Source organism: Astyanax mexicanus, chromosome 4 (genome assembly GCF_023375975.1).
Source record: "Astyanax mexicanus isolate ESR-SI-001 chromosome 4, AstMex3_surface, whole genome shotgun sequence".
NCBI lineage: Eukaryota > Metazoa > Chordata > Actinopteri > Characiformes > Acestrorhamphidae > Astyanax > Astyanax mexicanus.
In genome coordinates this window covers 20,985,149-21,005,486 of record NC_064411.1, presented here as the reverse complement: position 1 = coordinate 21,005,486, position 20,338 = coordinate 20,985,149, and the positions used below count along the sequence as shown (strand labels likewise).

The 20,338-nt window shown below is 36.6% G+C and overlaps 1 protein-coding gene and 1 long non-coding RNA gene across 4 annotated transcripts in view; one reads left to right on the top strand and one right to left on the bottom strand.

The window, feature by feature from the left end:
- Positions 1-20,338, top strand: part of LOC125801328 (zinc finger protein 239-like) — a 157,917-nt gene extending 137,579 nt beyond the window's left edge. For all 3 annotated transcript variants that reach the window (XM_049477871.1, XM_049477869.1, XM_049477870.1), the window contains exon 2: positions 15,806-20,338. In XM_049477871.1, the coding sequence (XP_049333828.1) occupies positions 15,925-16,947 (1,023 nt within the window). In that variant the 5' untranslated portion in view covers positions 15,806-15,924 and the 3' untranslated portion in view covers positions 16,948-20,338. The remainder of the gene's footprint in view (positions 1-15,805) is intronic.
- On the bottom strand, positions 10,729-12,192 carry LOC125801625 (uncharacterized). The gene is made up of 2 exons (XR_007438832.1): positions 12,071-12,192; positions 10,729-11,264 (listed from the first exon to the last, which is right to left on the bottom strand). It is a non-coding gene; the product is annotated as an uncharacterized LOC125801625 (long non-coding RNA).

Sequence of the window (20,338 nt, the reverse complement as noted above, 5' to 3'; positions counted from 1 at the left end):
AGTCTTCTACTTTAAGTAAAACCTGGAATTAGCCTGGCCCAAGCTGATTTTATATTTTAAAATGAACTGGCAACATGTAATAACGATCCATAATGCACAATTTTTCTTTATGTAAAGCTGATGTTCCAGTGTGATTTTGAAGGACTTTTTCATCTTGGGCCAGAACAAATACACATGATCTGAAGAGAACTAGTCTTCTACTTTAAGGAAAACCTGGAAATAGCCTGGCCCGAGCTGATTTTATACTTTAAAATGAACTGGCAATATGGAATACCGCTCCATAATGCACAATTTTTCTTTATGTAAAGCTGATGTTCCAGTGTGATTTTGAAGGACTTTTTCATCTTGGGCCAGAACAAATACACATGATCTGAAGAGTACTAGTCTTCTTCCTTAAGGAAAACCTGGAATTAGCCTGGCCCGAGCTGATTTTATACTTTAAAATGAACTGGCAACATGGCCTACCGATCCATAATGCACAAAAAATTGAATATAAAGCTGATGTTCTAGTGTGATTTTGAAGGACTTTTTCATATTGGGCCAGACCAAATACACATGATCTAAAGAGTACTAGTCTTCTACTTTAGGGACAGCCTAAAAATAGCCTGGCCCAAGCTGATTTTATACTTTAAAATTAACTGGCAACATGGCATACCGATCCATAAGGCAGAAAAAAGTTTAATTTAAAGCTGATGTTCTAGTGTGATTTTGAAGGACTTTTTAATCTTGGGCCAGAACAAATACACATGATCTGAAGAGAACTAGTCTTCTACTTTAAGGAAAACCTGGAATTAGCCTGGCCCGAGCTGATTTTATACTTTAAAATTAACTGGCAACATAGCATACCGATCCATAATGCACAATTTTTTTTTATGTAAAGCTGATGTTCCAGTGTGATTTTGAAGGACTTTTTAATCTTGGGCCAGACCAAATACACATGATCTGAAGAGTACTAGTCTTCTTCTTTAAGGAAAACCTGGAATTAGCCTGGCCCGAGCTGATTTTATACTTTAAAATGAACTGGCTACATGGTATAACGAGCCATAATGCACAATTTTTTTTTATGTAAAGCTGATGTTCCAGTGTGATTTTGAAGGACTTTTTCCATCTTGGGCCAGACCAAATAAACATGATCTAAAGAGTACTAGTCTTCTACTTTAAGGAAATTTTGGGATTTGCCTGGCCAGAGCTGATTTTAGACTGCACAATTAATTGGCAACATGGCAGCACAAAAAAAATATTATTTAAAGCTGATATTCCAGTATGATTTTGGACTTTTTTTTTCAGACCAAATACACATCAGATGAAGAGTTCTGGTATTCTCAAAATCAATGCTTTATACTCATTATTTCTGTGCAAAATGGCTTTCATGTCACGTTGCCAATTCATTTTAAAGGATAAAATCAGCTCGGGCCAGGCTACTTCCAGGTTTTCCTTAAAGTAGAAGACTAGTTCTCTTCAGATCATGTGTATTTGTTCTGGCCCAAGATTAAAAAATTCTTCAAACTTGTACTGGAACAGTGGCTTTTTTGTGCAAAATGGCTTGTTATACCATGTTGCCAGTTAATTTTAAAGTATAAAATCAGCTTGGGCCAGGCTAATTCCAGGTTTTCCTTAAAGAAGAAGACTAGTACTCTTCAGATCATGTGTATTTGGTCTGGCCCAAGATTAAAAAGTCCTTCAAAATCACACTAGAACATCAGCTTTATATTCAATTTTTTTGTGCATTATGGATCGGTATTCCATGTTGCCAGTTCATTTTAAAGTATAAAATCAGCTCGGGCCAGGCTAATTCCAGGCTTTCCTTAAAGTAGAAGACTAGTACTCTTCAGATCATGTGTATTTGGTCTGGCCCAAGATTAAAAAGTCCTTCAAAATCACACTAGAACATCAGCTTTAAATTAAACTTTTTTGTGCCTTATGGATCGGTATGCCATGTTGCCAGTTAATTTTAAAGTATAAAATCAGCTCGGGCCAGGCTAATTCCAGGTTTTTCTTAAAGTAGAAGACTAGTTCTCTTCAGATCATGTGTATTTGTTCTGGCCCAAGATTAAAAAGTCCTTCAAAATCACACTAGAACATCAGCTTTACATAAAAACAATTGTGCATTATGGATCGGTATTCCATGTTGCCAGTTCATTTTAAAGTATAAAATCAGCTTGGGCCAGGCTATTTCCAGGTTTTCCTTAAAGTAGAAGACTAGTACTCTTTAGATCATGTGTATTTGGTCTGGCCCATGATTAAAAAGTCCTTCAAAATCACACTAGAACATCAGCTTTATATTCAATTTTTTGTGCATTATGGATCGGTAGGCCATGTTGCCAGTTAATTTTAAAGTATAAAATCAGCTCGGGCCAGGCTAATTCCAGGTTTTCCTTAAAGTAGAAGACTAGTTCTCTTTAGATCATGTGTATTTGTTCTGGCCCAAGATTAAAAAGTCCTTCAAAATCACACTGGAACATCAGCTTTACATAAAAAAAATTGTGCATTATGGATTGGTATGCTATGTTGCCAGTTCATTTTAAAGTATAAAATCAGCTTGGGCCAGGCTAATTCCAGGTTTTCCTTAAAGTAGAAGACTAGTTCTCTTTAGATCATGTGTATTTGTTCTGGCCCAAGATTAAAAAGTCCTTCAAAATCACACTAGAACATCAGCTTTAAATTAAACTTTTTTGTGCCTTATGGATCGGTATGCCATGTTGCCAGTTAATTTTAAAGTATAAAATCAGCTCGGGCCAGGCTAATTCCAGGTTTTTCTTAAAGTAGAAGACTAGTTCTCTTCAGATCATGTGTATTTGTTCTGGCCCAAGATTAAAAGGTCCTTCAAAATCACACTAGAACATCAGCTTTAAATTAAACTTTTTTGTGCCTTATGGATCGGTATGCCATGTTGCCAGTTAATTTTAAAGTATAAAATCAGCTCGGGCCAGGCTAATTCCAGGTTTTCCTTAAAGTAGAAGACTAGTACTCTTCAGATCATGTGTATTTGGTCTGGCCCAAGATTAAAAAGTCCTTCAAAATCACACTAGAACATCAGCTTTACATAAAAAAAATTGTGCATTATGGATTGGTATGCTATGTTGCCAGTTCATTTTAAAGTATAAAATCAGCTCGGGCCAGGCTAATTCCAGGTTTTCCTTAAAGTAGAAGACTAGTTCTCTTCAGATCATGTGTATTTGTTCTGGCCCAAGATTTAAAAATTCTTCAAAATTGTACTGGAACAGTGGCTTTTTTGTGCAAAATGGCTCATTATACCATGTTGCCAATACATTTTAAAGTATAAAATCAGCTTGGGCCAGGCTATTTCCAGGTTTTCCTTAAAGTAGAAGACTACTACTCTTCAGATCATGTGTATTTGGCCTGGCCCAAGATGAAAAAGTCCTTAAAAATCACACTGGAACATCAGCTTTACATAAAAAATTGTGCTTTATGGATCGGTATTCCATGTTGCCAGTTCATTTTAAAGTATAAAATCAGCTTGGGCCAGGCTAATTCCAGGTTTTCCTTAAAGAAGAAGACTAGTACTCTTCAGATCATGTGTATTTGGCCTGGCCCAAGATGAAAAAGTCCTTCAAAATCACACTAGAACATCAGCTTTATATTCAATTTCTTTGTGCATTATGGATCGTTATTCCATGTTGCCAGTTCATTTTAAAGTATAAAATCAGCTCGGGCCAAGCTAATTCCAGGTTTTCCTTAAAGTAGAAGACTAGTACTCTTCAGATCATGTGTATTTGGTCTGGCCCAAGATTAAAAAGTCCTTCAAAATCACACTAGAACATCAGCTTTACATAAAAAAATTGTGCATTATGGCTCGTTATACCATGTTGCCAGTTCATTTTAAAGTACAAAATCAGCTTGGGTCAGGCTAATTCCAGGCTTTCCTTAAAGTAGAAGACTAGTACTCTTCAGATCATGTGTATTTGGTCTGGCCCAAGATTAAAAAGTCCTTCAAAATCACACTAGAACATCAGCTTTACATAAAAAAAAATTGTGCATTATGGATTGGTATGCTATGTTGCCAGTTCATTTTAAAGTATAAAATCAGCTCGGGCCAGGCTAATTCCAGGTTTTCCTTAAAGTAGAAGACTAGTTCTCTTCAGATCATGTGTATTTGTTCTGGCCCAAGATGAAAAAGTCCTTCAAAATCACACTAGAACATCAGCTTTATATTAAATTTCTTTGTGCATTATGGATCCTTATTACATGTTGCCAGTTCATTTTAAAGTATAAAATCAGCGTGGGCCAGGCTAATTCCAGGTTTTTCTTAAAGTAGAAGACTGGTACTCTTCAGATCATGTGTATTTGGTCTGGCCCAAAATTAAAAAGTCCTTCAAAATCACACTAGAACATCAGCTTTAAATTAAACTTTTTTGTGCCTTATGGATCGGTATGCCATGTTGCCAGTTAATTTTAAAGTATAAAATCAGCTTGGGCCAGGCTAATTCCAGGCTTTACCTAAAGTAGAAGACTAGTACTCTTTAGATCATGTCTATTTGGTCTGGCCCAAGATTAAAAAGTCCTTCAAAATCACACTAGAACATCAGCTTTACATAAATACAATTGTGCATTATGGATCGGTATTCCATGTTGCCAGTTCATTTTAAAGTATAAAATCAGCTTGGGCCAAGCTATTTCCAGGTTTTCCTTAAAGTAGAAGACTAGTACTCTTTAGATCATGTGTATTTGGTCTGGCCCAAGATTAAAAAGTCCTTCAAAATCACACTAGAACATCAGCTTTATATTAAATTTTTTTGTGCATTATGGATCGGTAGGCCATGTTGCCAGTTAATTTTAAAGTATAAAATCAGCTCGGGCCAGGCTAATTCCAGGTTTTCCTTAAAGAAGAAGACTAGTACTCTTCAGATCATGTGTATTTGGTCTGGCCCAAGATTAAAAAGTCCTTCAAAATCACACTAGAACATCAGCTTTATATTCAATTTTTTTGTGCATTATGGATCGGTAGGCCATGTTGCCAGTTCATTTTAAAGTACAAAATCAGCTTGGGCCAGGCTAATTCCAGGCTTTCCTTAAAGTAGAAGACTAGTACTCTTCAGATCATGTGTATTTGGTCTGGCCCAAGATTAAAAAGTCCTTCAAAATCACACTAGAACATCAGCTTTAAATTAAACTTTTTTGTGCCTTATGGATCGGTATGCCATGTTGCCAGTTAATTTTAAAGTATAAAATCAGCTCGGGCCAGGCTAATTCCAGGTTTTTCTTAAAGTAGAAGACTAGTTCTCTTCAGATCATGTGTATTTGTTCTGGCCCAAGATTAAAAAGTCCTTCAAAATCACACTAGAACATCAGCTTTACATAAAAACAATTGTGCATTATGGATCGGTATTCCATGTTGCCAGTTCATTTTAAAGTATAAAATCAGCTTGGGCCAGGCTATTTCCAGGTTTTCCTTAAAGTAGAAGACTAGTACTCTTTAGATCATGTGTATTTGGTCTGGCCCATGATTAAAAAGTCCTTCAAAATCACACTAGAACATCAGCTTTATATTCAATTTTTTGTGCATTATGGATCGGTAGGCCATGTTGCCAGTTAATTTTAAAGTATAAAATCAGCTCGGGCCAGGCTAATTCCAGGTTTTCCTTAAAGTAGAAGACTAGTTCTCTTTAGATCATGTGTATTTGTTCTGGCCCAAGATTAAAAAGTCCTTCAAAATCACACTGGAACATCAGCTTTACATAAAAAAAATTGTGCATTATGGATTGGTATGCTATGTTGCCAGTTCATTTTAAAGTATAAAATCAGCTTGGGCCAGGCTAATTCCAGGTTTTCCTTAAAGTAGAAGACTAGTTCTCTTCAGATCATGTGTATTTGTTCTGGCCCAAGATTAAAAGGTCCTTCAAAATCACACTAGAACATCAGCTTTAAATTAAACTTTTTTGTGCCTTATGGATCGGTATGCCATGTTGCCAGTTAATTTTAAAGTATAAAATCAGCTCGGGCCAGGCTAATTCCAGGTTTTCCTTAAAGTAGAAGACTAGTACTCTTCAGATCATGTGTATTTGGTCTGGCCCAAGATTACAAAGTCCTTCAAAATCACACTGGAACATCAGCTTTACATAAAAAAAATTGTGCATTATGGATTGGTATGCTATGTTGCCAGTTCATTTTAAAGTATAAAATCAGCTTGGGCCAGGCTAATTCCAGGTTTTTCTTAAAGTAGAAGACTAGTACTCTTCAGATCATGTGTATTTGGTCTGGCCCAAGATTACAAAGTCCTTCAAAATCACACTGGAACATCAGCTTTACATAAAAAAAATTGTGCTTTATGGATCGGTATTCCATGTTGCCAGTTCATTTTAAAGTATAAAATCAGCTTGGGCCAGGCTAATTCCAGGTTTTTCTTAAAGTAGAAGACTAGTACTCTTCAGATCATGTGTATTTGGTCTGGCCCAAGATGAAAAAGTCCTTCAAAATCACACTAGAACATCAGCTTTACATAAAAAAAATTGTGCATTATGGATTGGTATGCTATGTTGCCAGTTCATTTTAAAGTATAAAATCAGCTTGGGCCAGGCTAATTCCAGGTTTTTCTTAAAGTAGAAGACTAGTACTCTTTAGATCATGTGTATTTGTTCTGGCCCAAGATTAAAAAGTCCTTCAAAATCACACTAGAACATCAGCTTTACATAAAAAAATTGTGCATTATGAATTGGTATGCTATGTTGCCAGTTCATTTTAAAGTATAAAATCAGCTCGGGCCAGGCTAATTCCAGGTTTTCCTCAAAGTGGGAGAGTAGTTCTCTTCATCTGATGTGTATGTGTTCTGGCCCAAGATGAAAAAGTCTTTCAAAGTTTGCCAGTTCATTTTAAAGTATAAAATCAGCTCGGGCCAGGCTAATTCCAGGTTTTTCTTAAAGAAGAAGACTAGTACTCTTCAGATCATGTGTATTTGGTCTGGCCCAAGATTAAAAAGTCCTTCAAAATCACACTAGAACATCAGCTTTGTATTAAATTTTTTTGTGCATTATGGATCGGTAGGCCATGTTGCCAGTTAATTTTAAAGTATAAAATCAGCTCGGGCCAGGCTAATTCCAGGTTTTTCTTAAAGAAGAAGACTAGTACTCTTCAGATCATGTGTATTTGGTCTGGCCCAACATGAAAAAGTTCTTCAAAATCACACTTGAACATCTGCCTCATATTATTTGAGCGCAATGGCTTTTAAAATATAATTTTATTAAATATATATTTAATTATTTATTGTAATATATAATTATAAATTCAGTAATTAAAATAAATATTTTACAATATACAAAATCATATTTAATAATATATTGTATATTTACATTGTTAATAAACAGATGTACTGCTTTTCTTCATTCTGTCTCCTTCAGTGTTGATCTGTGAGGTGTTTAATATAAACAGCGGGTGTTTGTGAACGCTCCCTTTAGTTCACGGTGGTTCAGTGAAGCGGCAGCTGCGAATATCAAACCAACTTCAGCCGGGGAATACGAGGCTGCGAATATCGAGCCAAACGAATCTGGAGCTGCGAATATCAAACCAACTTCAGCCTCGTGTAGTATGTGATGTTTTGAATTGCTAGCTAGCTTGGCTAGGTCGCTAGCATTGGCTTGATAAGGTAAAGGTGGCTAAACTGTAACTTACCTTTAAAAATAATGTAATGTGCCCCTATATCCAGTTGCTGTATCCTTTTAACAAAACTGCTTTTGTTATTCAGTATTTTTCTACATTGTTCGTGACGCATTAAAAAAACATGGTGCATGCTCCACACAGTATTTTTATGTACAGATTTACAAATGTGTTAGCAATAGTAAATGTTTTATGATGTGATTTTGTTTGAGAATAATGTCATGATACAACCCAGCAAACATGCCCACACTGGGCCAATGAGGTTGGTGCGGTACCGCCCCCATATGGGCAGCCCAAATCGGACCAATGGGTATTTGCACATTGGGCCAACAGAGATTTGCAGAGCTCTAACACACACACACACACACACACACACACACACACACACACACACACACACACACACACACACTGACTCATGCCCTCAGCGGAAAACCAATTGTGGCCCCAAATTTTTAGAACTGTGCAATATTGAACAGAGAACACTTTTCAAGAAAGAAAATTTAAAGCTGTGCTATTGGCACTTTGACATTTTTTGCAACTGGCTTTAAAACAATTAAATAAATAACACAATTTAAAGTGTATAGTAAATTAATACATTTATTACAAAGTATCATGTATAAAATATAAACAACACACAACAATATTTAAGTAAATTAAATCCCAAATTTATATTTTAGCATGTAGATAAACATGTACTGCATAAATATCTCCATTTGCAAAAACAGTATTTATAATAAACGGTATGATATAAATATCAAACATAATACAAAATAACAAAGAATTATACAACTTAAATTAAATAAAAAAAAAATATATATATATATAAACATCAATAAAAACAGCAAATCATATTCTTGAATAAATACTTAAATGCACTAGACTGATGTAGTAGATGAATAATAAACTGATACTATTATTGCTACTGGAACAAAGCCTCTGGGGTGGGTTTCCCGAAAACGAACAACCTTAGCGAATAACGAACGAACTAACGAATGACGTGAGTAAAGAACGAGCCAGTTCTGCGAGTGTTTCCCAAAGAGCTTCGCAACGTGAAAATTAACAAAGGAGGTTAAAGAACGTCTTTGTTGAATCCTCCCCTGAAACAGTGCACTCAATCGATCCACAAATATCGATTATTATGCAGTATTTATTCAGTATTACACCCTAAAAATGTAAAAAAGTGTTGTAATCATCAATATTATACATATTTTGAAATTTAAATTACAAAAGGATGTACTTTGGCATTAATAAAATACTCCTACAGATACATATGGCTAAATAAATAAGTCATATGTTTATATATAAATGTTTAATAAACATTAAACTTTTTTTTAAAACTATTATTGTTAATATACATATATTATATTAATAGATATTGTACTAATATTATTAATAGTAATATTGATAATAATATTAATTTATTATTATTATAATTATTAATAATATAAAAATAATATAATAATACATATACGTATGTTCCGGTGTGTGTGTGTGTGTGTGTGTGTATATATATATATAGGCCATGCACCTCTTTGTTAACTAGATAATTCCATATGCGTCAATTAATTGTTTTCATAGTTTTAATATTAATCGACAAAAAAAAAAAAAAACATTAAATGAGACGTGTCAACTTTTGACTGATATTTATATATTTGCGAGCTGACACACCCCCCAGAGTTTGCCCAGATGAACGGCCACAATGTTGGTTAGAAGCATCTAAATAAAGAATAATATTAAATATTACCTGCACAATCACCGATACCCTTTACAATACGTGTAGGTGTGAGTAAAGACACTGCAGGCGTCCCCTGCACCGGACCTACAGTACCAGGAATTTTCCCAATAGCATGGAAATATATTGTATTGTGCTGTAATTCCCGGGCTGGTGGGAAGTGTATATAAGTGTGTGTATGCCACATAACAGCCTGATTACAGAATCCACGGACTTGGTGACTTTGCAGCTTTGCTTAGACCGTGAGCATCATCTGCAGGAATCTGGATTTTAATAATTTATGGGTTTGATTAATCAATTCCAGTATGCCCAGTCAGACTACAAGCCACAGACAAAGTTGGCATTATAATATAATATAATATAATATAATATAATATAACTCATTCACTCACTGGCTGGAGTCTATACCAGTCGGCATCGGGGGGAAGGCAGTATACACCCTGGACAGGCCGCCAATCCATCGCAGGGCAGACAGACACACAGACACATCCACTCACACACTCACACCTAAGGGGCAATTTTTATCCGACATCCAATTAGCCTGAACTTTGGACTGTGGGAGGAAACCGGAGCACCCGCAGACACGGGAAATAATATAATATAATATAATATAATATAATATAATAATATTAATTATTATAATAATAATTATATATATAATATAATTTATTATAATTAATAGTAACATAATATAATTGCTTCAACCAGGGAAATTATAATTTTTCTCCCTCAAAATTGGCGGTCCCTGGTGTTTAAGGTGCTGAACTGCAAGTAGAGATCCCTTAAAGAAGCTCTTAAGAATAACGACTGGGTGAGGGCACTCGTTAATCTGCGAGCGAGTTTACGTAGTGTGATGGAAGGTGTTTATTGAAATGATTCATAATCAATGACGTGTGATGATTCATAAACAATGAAGACTATTAATGATATTACCTTTTTGTTCTATGCGATGATAATGTGTACTGTAAACTGAACTGAACATTCTACCCTCAGTGAGCATTTCTGAAATGCTGAGTGAGAGTTTTCTCTATCTGGCGCCAGCAGTGTGTGTCTATGTGTGTGTGTGTGTGTGTTAAGGAATGCACGTCACAGCTGTTCTGTCTACAAGTTCTGGCGCCAGGGTCATCTTCCTTTCTGCTTGCAGTGTTTTGAGAACCAGCCTGATATGCTCACTAAGGGATTATGTCATACCATCTGTCAGAAGAAGTTGACGTGTCACAATGGTGGCACTGTGCCCATAATTGGGAAAGTAAGACAGTAAGGGTTGGGAGGATCTGAAAGGTATAAAAGAGAGCGTGGCACTTTTCCAAGGGAGGAGATCACTCTGTATTCATACGTGTGTCTTCTCAATAAATCTTGTTACTCATTCTGATCAAGACTCAGAGACTCTGAAAATTTCTTTCTTCCTGTCATTATTTTCCACCACAGTAGTACTTTAGTTACGCACGGGTTTGGGAAACACTCTTTAATTAACGATCAATCTTAAGTACGAGTTAACGAAGTTCTTAGCGTAACGAAGCTTTCAGGAAACCCACCCCTGATCTCTATTATTAATTTTATTCCTCTTGCTTGTAGACTTGGAACCAAAATGTCATCCCAATCAAACCAGTAAAAAAAAATCTAATTGAATATAACATTAGTTTTTGCATTAAGGTTTTTATCTCACAGCAATAATAATGAAGGAGAAAATAGATGTACTTTACATAAATAGAACAGATATAGTTAATCATAATATCAAAAAGGAATATTGTTTATGCATTAATATAGCATAGATCATAAATTAACTATTTTTTTGGAAGAGACTGCATGAGACGATGCTTCCGTCCACCTGAACGGTCCCGTGCATTCCAAAGCCAAACCTTTGCAACCTGCTCGATCTCTGCATCCTTTGGTGGTGGCATGATTGATCTTCTCACGGCCTCTTAAAATGATAATATAGACATATGAGAATGCAGTCAGGTAAATACTACATCTGTTAGTGTCTTTTCATGTACAATGCTTAATTTTAGAGAAATTTGCAGACTGTATTTGATTACAGTGATTCTTATATAGTGATAGTTATTTGAATTTGAATTTCTTCAGGCTATTCATGGTGAAACATAAATAGCCTTTACAGTCACTGTGTGTGACTGGTAGTTACATTCTATAAACATGTGAGGTGGCCGATATCAGGATATCAGGTTCACAAAAATACCAAAACTTTTTAAAATGATATCTTTCCCTTAGCTTAACTGGCTATCTTTGCATTAGCTTAACTGGCTATCTTTCCCTTAGCTTAACTGGCTATCTTTCCCTTAGCTTAACTGGCTATCTTTCCCTTAGCTTAACTGGCTATCTTTCCCTTAGCTTAACTGGCTATCTTTCCCTTAGCTTAAGTGGATATCTTTCCATTTTCCATTTCCCTTAATATTTCCCTTAGCAAGCCATTGTTCCCTTAGCTGGTTATTGTTGACATACTTGGATATAAAGTTAACTTACTTAACAGCAGTCTTTCTCCAAGAGCCGAGATAAGCTGCCAACTTGGGAGCCCCTCGTGTTATTTAAATGTGAGGTAAATTCTCATTCTAACTTAGGACAATGCTAACATTTTTTAGCACAATGCTAACTTCAACATAGCTACCCTTATAATGCTACAATAACCTGAGAGTGGTAACTGCATTAGCACCACATTAGAGTATCTTAGGAAAAAATAGAAAAGCGTATAGTAGAACAGAAATTATAACTTACCTTTCAGTCACTTTGACAGACCAAAGTCACTCACTGACTTTGCCTTTAAGCTCGATCGTTGCTCTGTGGTAAAGGCACGTGCAGGGAGGGGGGAGGGGGAGGGGGGTGGATTCGTTGGTTACATGATCCTCACAATTAAATATCACATGCAAAAATAAAAAATATGTAACTTTTATAACCTTGCTGGCTTACACAAAGTGTATAGTCAAGCACAAAAACATTTATAATTTAATATTTTTATTTATTTATTATCAGCACTACCAATAATAAAGGTGAGATTATGAATCAGCACCATGGAGCAAATTCGTAGCTATCCAAAATATTAAATAAAAATATTTTTATAAATAAAAATGTATAGCTATACAGTATATGTCTTGAAAAATATGAGATGTTACTATGTGTGTGTGTGTGTGTGTGTGTGTGTGTGTGTGTGTGTGCCCCTCCAAAGGTCTCTGCACAACTCTGCTGTGGTACCTTGATTTTTCTCCACTTTTGGTTTAGAAAATCTTTCAGAGCTGATACTACATTTCACACAGTGTTGCTCCTATCCACTAAGCTAGCTAATCTACCTAGCTCTCACAGACAAAAACAATAAAAAATATTCAGATACCCTTCATATGAACTTGTTATGACACAAACTTTCAGATTGTAAAATATTGAATGGTAAATTTGGGCTGACCCAGAGTAACCTAGCATAGGATTTGTGTGGGCATGCTCACATATGTGTGCGTGCTGCCCACATATAACCCACAATGCCTACAGTGTGTAAATGGTGCAGGCTGAATTAGGGCTGACCCACAGTGGCTCTGCATGAGATTTGTGTGCACATGCCAAAGTGCAGGTTGCCGACATATAACCCATACCGGGTATGAAATGGCGCAGGCTGAATTTGGGCTGACCCACACTGGCTCTGCATGGGAATTGTGTGGGCATGCTAAACTGTGCTTTGCCCACATATAACCCACACTGGCCCTTCAGGGTGTGAAATGGTGCAGGCTGAATGTGGGCTGACCCACAGTGGGCCTGCCTGGGATTTGTGTGGGCGCATCAAAGTGTTGGCTGTCCAAATAATTCCCACACTGGGCCTACAGGGGCATTAATGCACTGGGCCAGTTCAGGCTAGCCCACAGCGGCCTTTTATAGGATTTGAGTGGGCCAGCCAATGAACAGGCTGCCCACAGAAAACCCATGTTGGGCCTGTTTGGAATTTTAATGGGCTAGCCCCTGCCCACAGTGCCCGCACTTAGCCCACGAAGGGCCGATGTGTAGCTTTTTGCTGGGTAATAATGCACTCCATATATGCAGGATTAAAGTAAAATAAATTATACTGGACATATACATATATAAAATGTCTCTAGAAGATATATAATAGGAAATGAAAACAGTGTGAATTTTTCTTTTGCTTAAAACAGCAAGAAAGTACTACCCTGAATGTGATAATTAGGGGTGGGTGATATGGCTCCATATTTCAGGGTAATATAGTTCATGATATTCAAAAATATTGGCAACATTATTTCTTACGATATTTTATGGCATACTGCCTTATTAAAACAGATTAATGTCATTTCTGGAGCTGTGATTGTATGCAGATAAATTATCCCATAAATGGTCCTACACCTGAATAAAAAAAGTAATATTATCTCATTTCTAGAACATAAAAACAGGAAGGGGTAGGTCGAGACTCTTCATCAAGCATATACATTTAATACAGGCTTTTTCTGCTTCCGGTCACTGAAATTATTGTATTGAAAAACTAAATATTTGATTATAAAAGGTGAGGGGTAGAGATATACTGCAAGTCAGAAAATTACAAAGATATTTATAAGATAAAATGAGATACACTTTGTTAGAGCAGTATAACATATTTACAGCTAGTGCTGGACGATATGGCCAAAATTTATATCACGATACATTCCTTAATTTCGGTCGATACAATATAATTTCGATATCGATATAAATATTTGGAAGGCCTCAGAAAAACTGTTAGGAATCCCTGCAATGGAAATCTGTACCTATTACTGTCTTTAAAGCCTCCTCTCATAAAAAACTGTATAATACTTTAGAAATAAAAAAAATGGTCAGAATGAATTAATGCTCACCTTTATTTGCATGTAGCAATATAAAAACATGACATCTCTGTCAAACACAAACCAATAACCTATTTACATTTTACCAATATAAATAACTTTACATTACAACAGAGGCAGAGCTTCTTATCCTTTTGTAAACATATTTAACAGATCAAAACAAAAGTGCCTCATCCAGGATAAAGAATGCAGAAAGCCTTCATTTATATAAAAGGAACACGATATCACCGTCAAATAAACAAACCTATATCAACTATAAATAACTTAGATACAACATAAACTACATAAGTGCTTCAGCCAGAATAAGGAAGATATTGTGTGTAGTGAAACTGCTTGAGGTGGTGGAACAGATTAGATGCATTACCGTTGCTAGTCAACTCCACTTTCCGGCACAATTGGGAGCAAGCTGAAGTTTATCAGACCTTTGAAAGCCGAACCACTGAATTAGACCTGCCTCCCTCAACTATCTCTCCTGTTTAATCACTTGTGGAAGCATCAGGTGTGCTCATTCTGCATCTAAAATCTAAAATTCTGCATCAGGGCCGAGCCTAATCGAGGAACTCGGTTCGGCCGCACTGCGCTCCGCTCGGCTTCATAGCGGGAGGTTCTAGGTGTGGACCGGAGCGCAGCCGAGCTTCAAGTTTTAGTAGTATGGATTATAGTGTAAAGTGTGATACTACTAAAGTAGTAGTATAACACTGTATTCAGTGCTGGACAGCAGCAGTGTTTCTGCTACATACATTTTGCAGCTGCAGCCTGCTGACAGTCAAGATACAACTACATATTAAAATGTCTGTGAATTTATAATGGGATTGTGGGGGAAAATCAACATTTATTCCATGTATTCCTGATTTACTTCATGTATTCATAATCAATTATACTGATTATTCCTGTTAATCATTCAATATTCATCCTGTTAATCATTCAATCAGTATTTTATCATTGAGTGTTATGTGAACTTATATTCTCTGATAAGGCCATTCATTCAGACTTAAGGGCAAAGATTATAAAAGCAGGGGTCTGCCTGGAGACTAGCGGGTCATAGCAAATGGTGTTTTCTGATTTATGAATTATTCTCTCCTAAAGAGATGGAAATCAAGTTTGCCTGGAAACTGTTTTGTCAGAGTAAAATAGAGCTTTCTGATTTATGAATTATTCTTGACTTTTGCTTATTCGTGCGTTTTCTGTTCCTCTTTTTAAGAGAACAAGACGTCCAGTGTTTTTTCAGCATCTTTTCTCTTGTTAGGTCCCAATCTTTTATTCCATATATGGTAGTGACCTGTTCCAAAACAGATCACGAGGGGATTGCCTCATGTATGCAGGGGGGGACTGTATAAAAATGCCCAGTCGACACAGAAAGGGGCTTTTTCCGACTTTCCTGACTACTCTCATTCTTCATCCATTGCTTTTGCTTTATTTTTCCTTTTTGCAACTTCAAAATAAAAAACCTTCTCTTTTTGGCATCCCGGCTCGTTGACTGTCTTTGTCGATTTCCACGACAGGGATAAAAGTACTGAAGCCTTTATTGTAGTATGAAGGTGTCCCAGTAGTTTTCTCCATATAGTGTAACTAATGTAGGTAATTCTTTTTGGTTAATTAACCTGCTTTTATTTTAATACACAAATTTGTTTTTTCTTTGTTTTTCCAGAATAAACAACCAGGATATTTAATAAAGAACAGTGTTAAACTGCTGAAAGAGGTGAAGCACAAGCCATCCAGAAGAATCTCCTGAAAACGCAGGAATTGTTTGCTACATTTCACAGACAGATGGAGCCAAGTCCCAACATGGAGGAACATCAGCACTCTGTCAAGAGTTTTACTAAACAGAGTGATCTCAAAAAACACCAGCGCATTCACACAGGAGAGAAACCGTATCACTGCTCAGACTGTGGGAAGAGTTTTACTAAACGGAGTAATCTCAAACTGCACCAGCGCATTCACACAGGAGAGAAACCGTATTACTGTTCAGACTGTGGGAAGAGTTTTACTAAACAGAGTAATCTCAAAAAACACCAGCGCATTCACACAGGAGAGAAACCGTATCACTGCTCAGACTGTGGGAAGAGTTTTAATCAACAGAGTGATCTCAAAAAACACCAGCGCATTCACACAGGAGAGAAACCGTATCACTGCTCAGACTGTGGGAAGAGTTTTAATCAACAGAGTGATCTCAAAAAACACCAGCGCATTCACACAGGAGAGAAACCGTATCACTGCTCAGACTGTGGGAAGAGTTTTAATCAACAGAGTAATCTCAAAAAACACCAGCGCATTCACACAGGAGAGAAACCGTATTACTGTTTCGACTGTGGGAAGAGTTTTACTAAACAGAGTAATCTCAAACTGCATCAGCGCATTCACACAGGAGAGAAACCGTATCACTGCTCAGACTGTGGGAAGAGTTTTACTAGACAGAGTGATCTCAAAAAACACCAGCGCATTCACACAGGAGAGAAACCGTATCACTGCTCAGACTGTGGGAAGAGTTTTAATCAACAGAGTTATCTCAAACTGCATCAGCGCATTCACACAGGAGAGAAACCGTATTACTGTTTCGACTGTGGGAAGAGTTTTACTGAACAGAGTAAACTCAAAAATCACCAGCGCATTCACACAGGAGAGAAACCGTATCACTGCTCAGACTGTGGGAAGAGTTTTAATCAACAGAGTTATCTCAAAATACACCAGCGCATTCACACAGGAGAGAAACCGTATCACTGTTCAGACTGTGGGAAGAGTTTTACTTTACAGAGTGAACTTATATTACATCAGTGCATTCACAAAAGATAGAAAAGTATCCCAAATCTGTTCCTCTGCCATAAAAAAATGCAAATCTTAAATCTTTCAGACAGCCAAAAACACCTCATCATGCACAAAATCTTCACTCTGTTACAAGAACTAAATTTAAAAATGGCTTTTTACAGGTTCAGAAAAATGAATCTTATCCAGAGATGATGTTTACTGAATTTCATGCTGTGTTTTTATGTATGTTTGTATACCTACATTAGTTAATGCCTGCAGAGCTCTTCAACACTTAGTGTTGTGTTTTAAGAAGTTTTTACACACAGAATCATAAATGGTACCACTAACAGCATAAACTAGGAACATACATTTTTACAATTTTTTCAGTGATATGCTGAATAAATAGTAAAGCGATGATGCTAGCTCAGAGTAAAATCGTATATTAAATCTCAGCATTAGCTTTAGAACTAATAATAAACAAAAGTGAGGATTTTATCATTCTGGGACATTTTTAGGCTTAAAAATTGAATATGCTTTGCCATAAGTAGGAAATGATCATTTGGTCAACTTATGTCATTTACAGCCTTAACACATTCTCAATTGTTTACATATAAAAACTTTCTTTATTTTTTCCTCCACTCCACGTTTGTAGTTTGTAGTTGGAGCGAGGGCACTGCCAGTGTTTGCTCCAGATGTTAGATTAGCATTACTTAGTCTTTTAAAATTTAGATGTCGTAGTTTAAAGGAGTAGAGTATTCTTAGGAGTAGAGAATATTCTTAGCTTGCAACAAAAGGCCAAAAAAATCCTTTTCAGAGTTAAAAAAAAAAAAAACGGTCTAGCTGTAGTTTCCATACTGAAAGCAACACTCAGCAGGCTGTGCTGCAGTAAGACTGCAGGATCCTTGATTCCCTCTACTGCACATGTGTCAAACACAAGGCCCGCGGGCCAAATGTGGCCACATCCAAGCGAGAGCTTGTAAGATCTTAGTGTCTATAATAAATAGGTCAGAAGCGTTCTTTGACCAAAAACTACATTTCCCACAATGCTTGTCGATTGTATTACCCGCGAAGTTACGGCTTACTGCCACTACACAGCAGTGTAGTCATTGATGTGGAAACCCTGCCGGAGGGAAGGTGTAACTTCGCGGGTGGAATTGAGACATACAAACGTTTATCCCATAACGTCCAGAAAAAGAGAAGCTGATGCAGATGGACGGCTGTGCTTCAAGGCGAAAGACCGGTATGCCTTTTGTGTTACGAAGAGTGTTACTGACCAAAATAAACGCTTTTTAGAAGAGATATAAGTTGTGTAAATATTTATACGACAATATAAATATTAATATTAATAAACAATAATATTAATAAACATCACTGTGACAGCGCTAGTCGCAGTTTCACCTCAGCAAAGGAGGAGCACGTGAATCACTTATCTAACCAGCCTTTACTGATTTCTGCCCCCAATAACCCTTTCAATAACCTCCAATAGCCTTTAATAGTCTTCAGTAGCCTTCAACAGTCTAACCTTGCAGCCGTGGTGTGTTCTAAACTCCGTAGTTATAAACATCCTGAGGTTAGCAGCGCGCTAACTGACCTGTTTATAATGTAATCCGAGCAGTGACTCCGTGACGGCTGCTCTAAACTGCTGCTGTTAGCTGCTCGGGCTGAAAGATGAACTGTAGAGAGCTGTATTATTCGGTTAGTGGGGTTAAAATCTTTATTTTCTACACAGAAGAATTTTAAAAACTGTAAAAACGCTCCAGACTGGCTCAGCTGAGCCCTGTAGCCCGTGGCTGGGCTGTAGCTCTGACTGAGTAAAGACTGCGGGCTTGTGCTGCTGCTGCTGCAGCTCCGACTAGTGGTTGTATGAGGAAATGCTAAATCTGTCACATGTTCTTAACAGCTCACAATTTTTAATTTTATATTTATTAAGCCTTATTTCAGTATCAAACGTTTTGATCAAAGTTAATGTAACTTGTATTTTATGTCATTCCTATTCACTTGACTAGTTTGGTTCTTGATTGATGGAGTTTTTGGATTTCATAACATGACAAATTAAAAGGATTTATGTTAATAGAGCAACAAGCAAACATTTTTTCCATGCAACTGTAATATTTGATTGAATAAATAGTATATTGAGAGTTATTTAACATTAAGGAGTAATTACATTCATTTTATATTACATTTGGTTACATTTTATTACATTTATAAGTTACATCTGGCCCTGAGAGGACAGCCAATATGCCAATGTGGCCCTCGGCTAAAATGAGTTTGACACCCCTGCTCTACTGGTTTTCTCATTGGTCTATGGTTCAGTCAGTCTGATTAAAAATCTGCAAGTTAATCTACAGGGATATTTGGTTGTGTTGTGTTGCTAAAGTTATGTACTCTGTTATCTTTTCCTTATTTGGTATCGTTTTGCTAAAGGGTTTTTTTATATCTCTAAAGGTACTAAAAATATCTAATCCATTTAGTTTATTGATTGTTTTATCCAGTACCAGCTATTATCGTTGTTTTACATCACCTTATGTATTTACTCATATTCATATCTATGTGATTCAATAAAAGGCTTTTATATTGCAAGATCTGCAATCTTATCTATTCTTTCAACTTAAGCATTTAGCCAAAAGCTTTTGTACACAGCCAAACATACATTCAAGCAACCACTATATACAGTGCCTTGCAAAAGTATTCGGCCCCCCCTTGAACTTTTCAAACTTTTGCCACATTTTGGGCTTCAAACATAAATATATGATTTTTTGTTTGTTTTTTTTGTGAAGAATTAACAAGTGTGTAAGAATACGGAGGAGTTTTGCCTTACTATGTTCATTGTTCATTGATTAAAGGGTTAATCTGTGTGTAACTAAATCAGCATTTCACTTAATCAGTATGTTATTCAAGCATTTAGCACGATTCATGATGATTCACATTGTGACTTAGAATGTATGTATATTGTGTCCTTGTGCTCAAAGCAAGGCCGTTTTTCTTGCAACTTAGCATGATTGATTTTTTCCAGCAGAACCATGAGTTTCTGTACATGTAATCTATAGTCTGATAAGGTTGGGGTGACCGAGTTCTCGGCTGACGTATAGGATGAATAACTGCTTATCAGTATCAGGATCCGGGGGGTGTGAGGAGCCTCCTCACACACTATTAGACTGAGGCCAGGCGAATGCCTGTTTTTATTAGACTCTCTGTCTAGGAAGAAGAGTAGAGTTGGGCGGGAGAGCTTCTCCCGAGAGGGACTACAGAGCCACAGGTCCTGGTCACACAGCCGAGAACTCTGGAAACCCCAACTTTTCTCACCTTTGGGGTTTTCCTCTTATTTTCACCTTTTTATTTCAATTCAATTTTTCAATAATCTTTTTACTCAATTTTTGATGTATCCAAAAAAACTGTTTTGCTCAGAAGATTCTTTGAATAAAATCTGACGGAACTACAA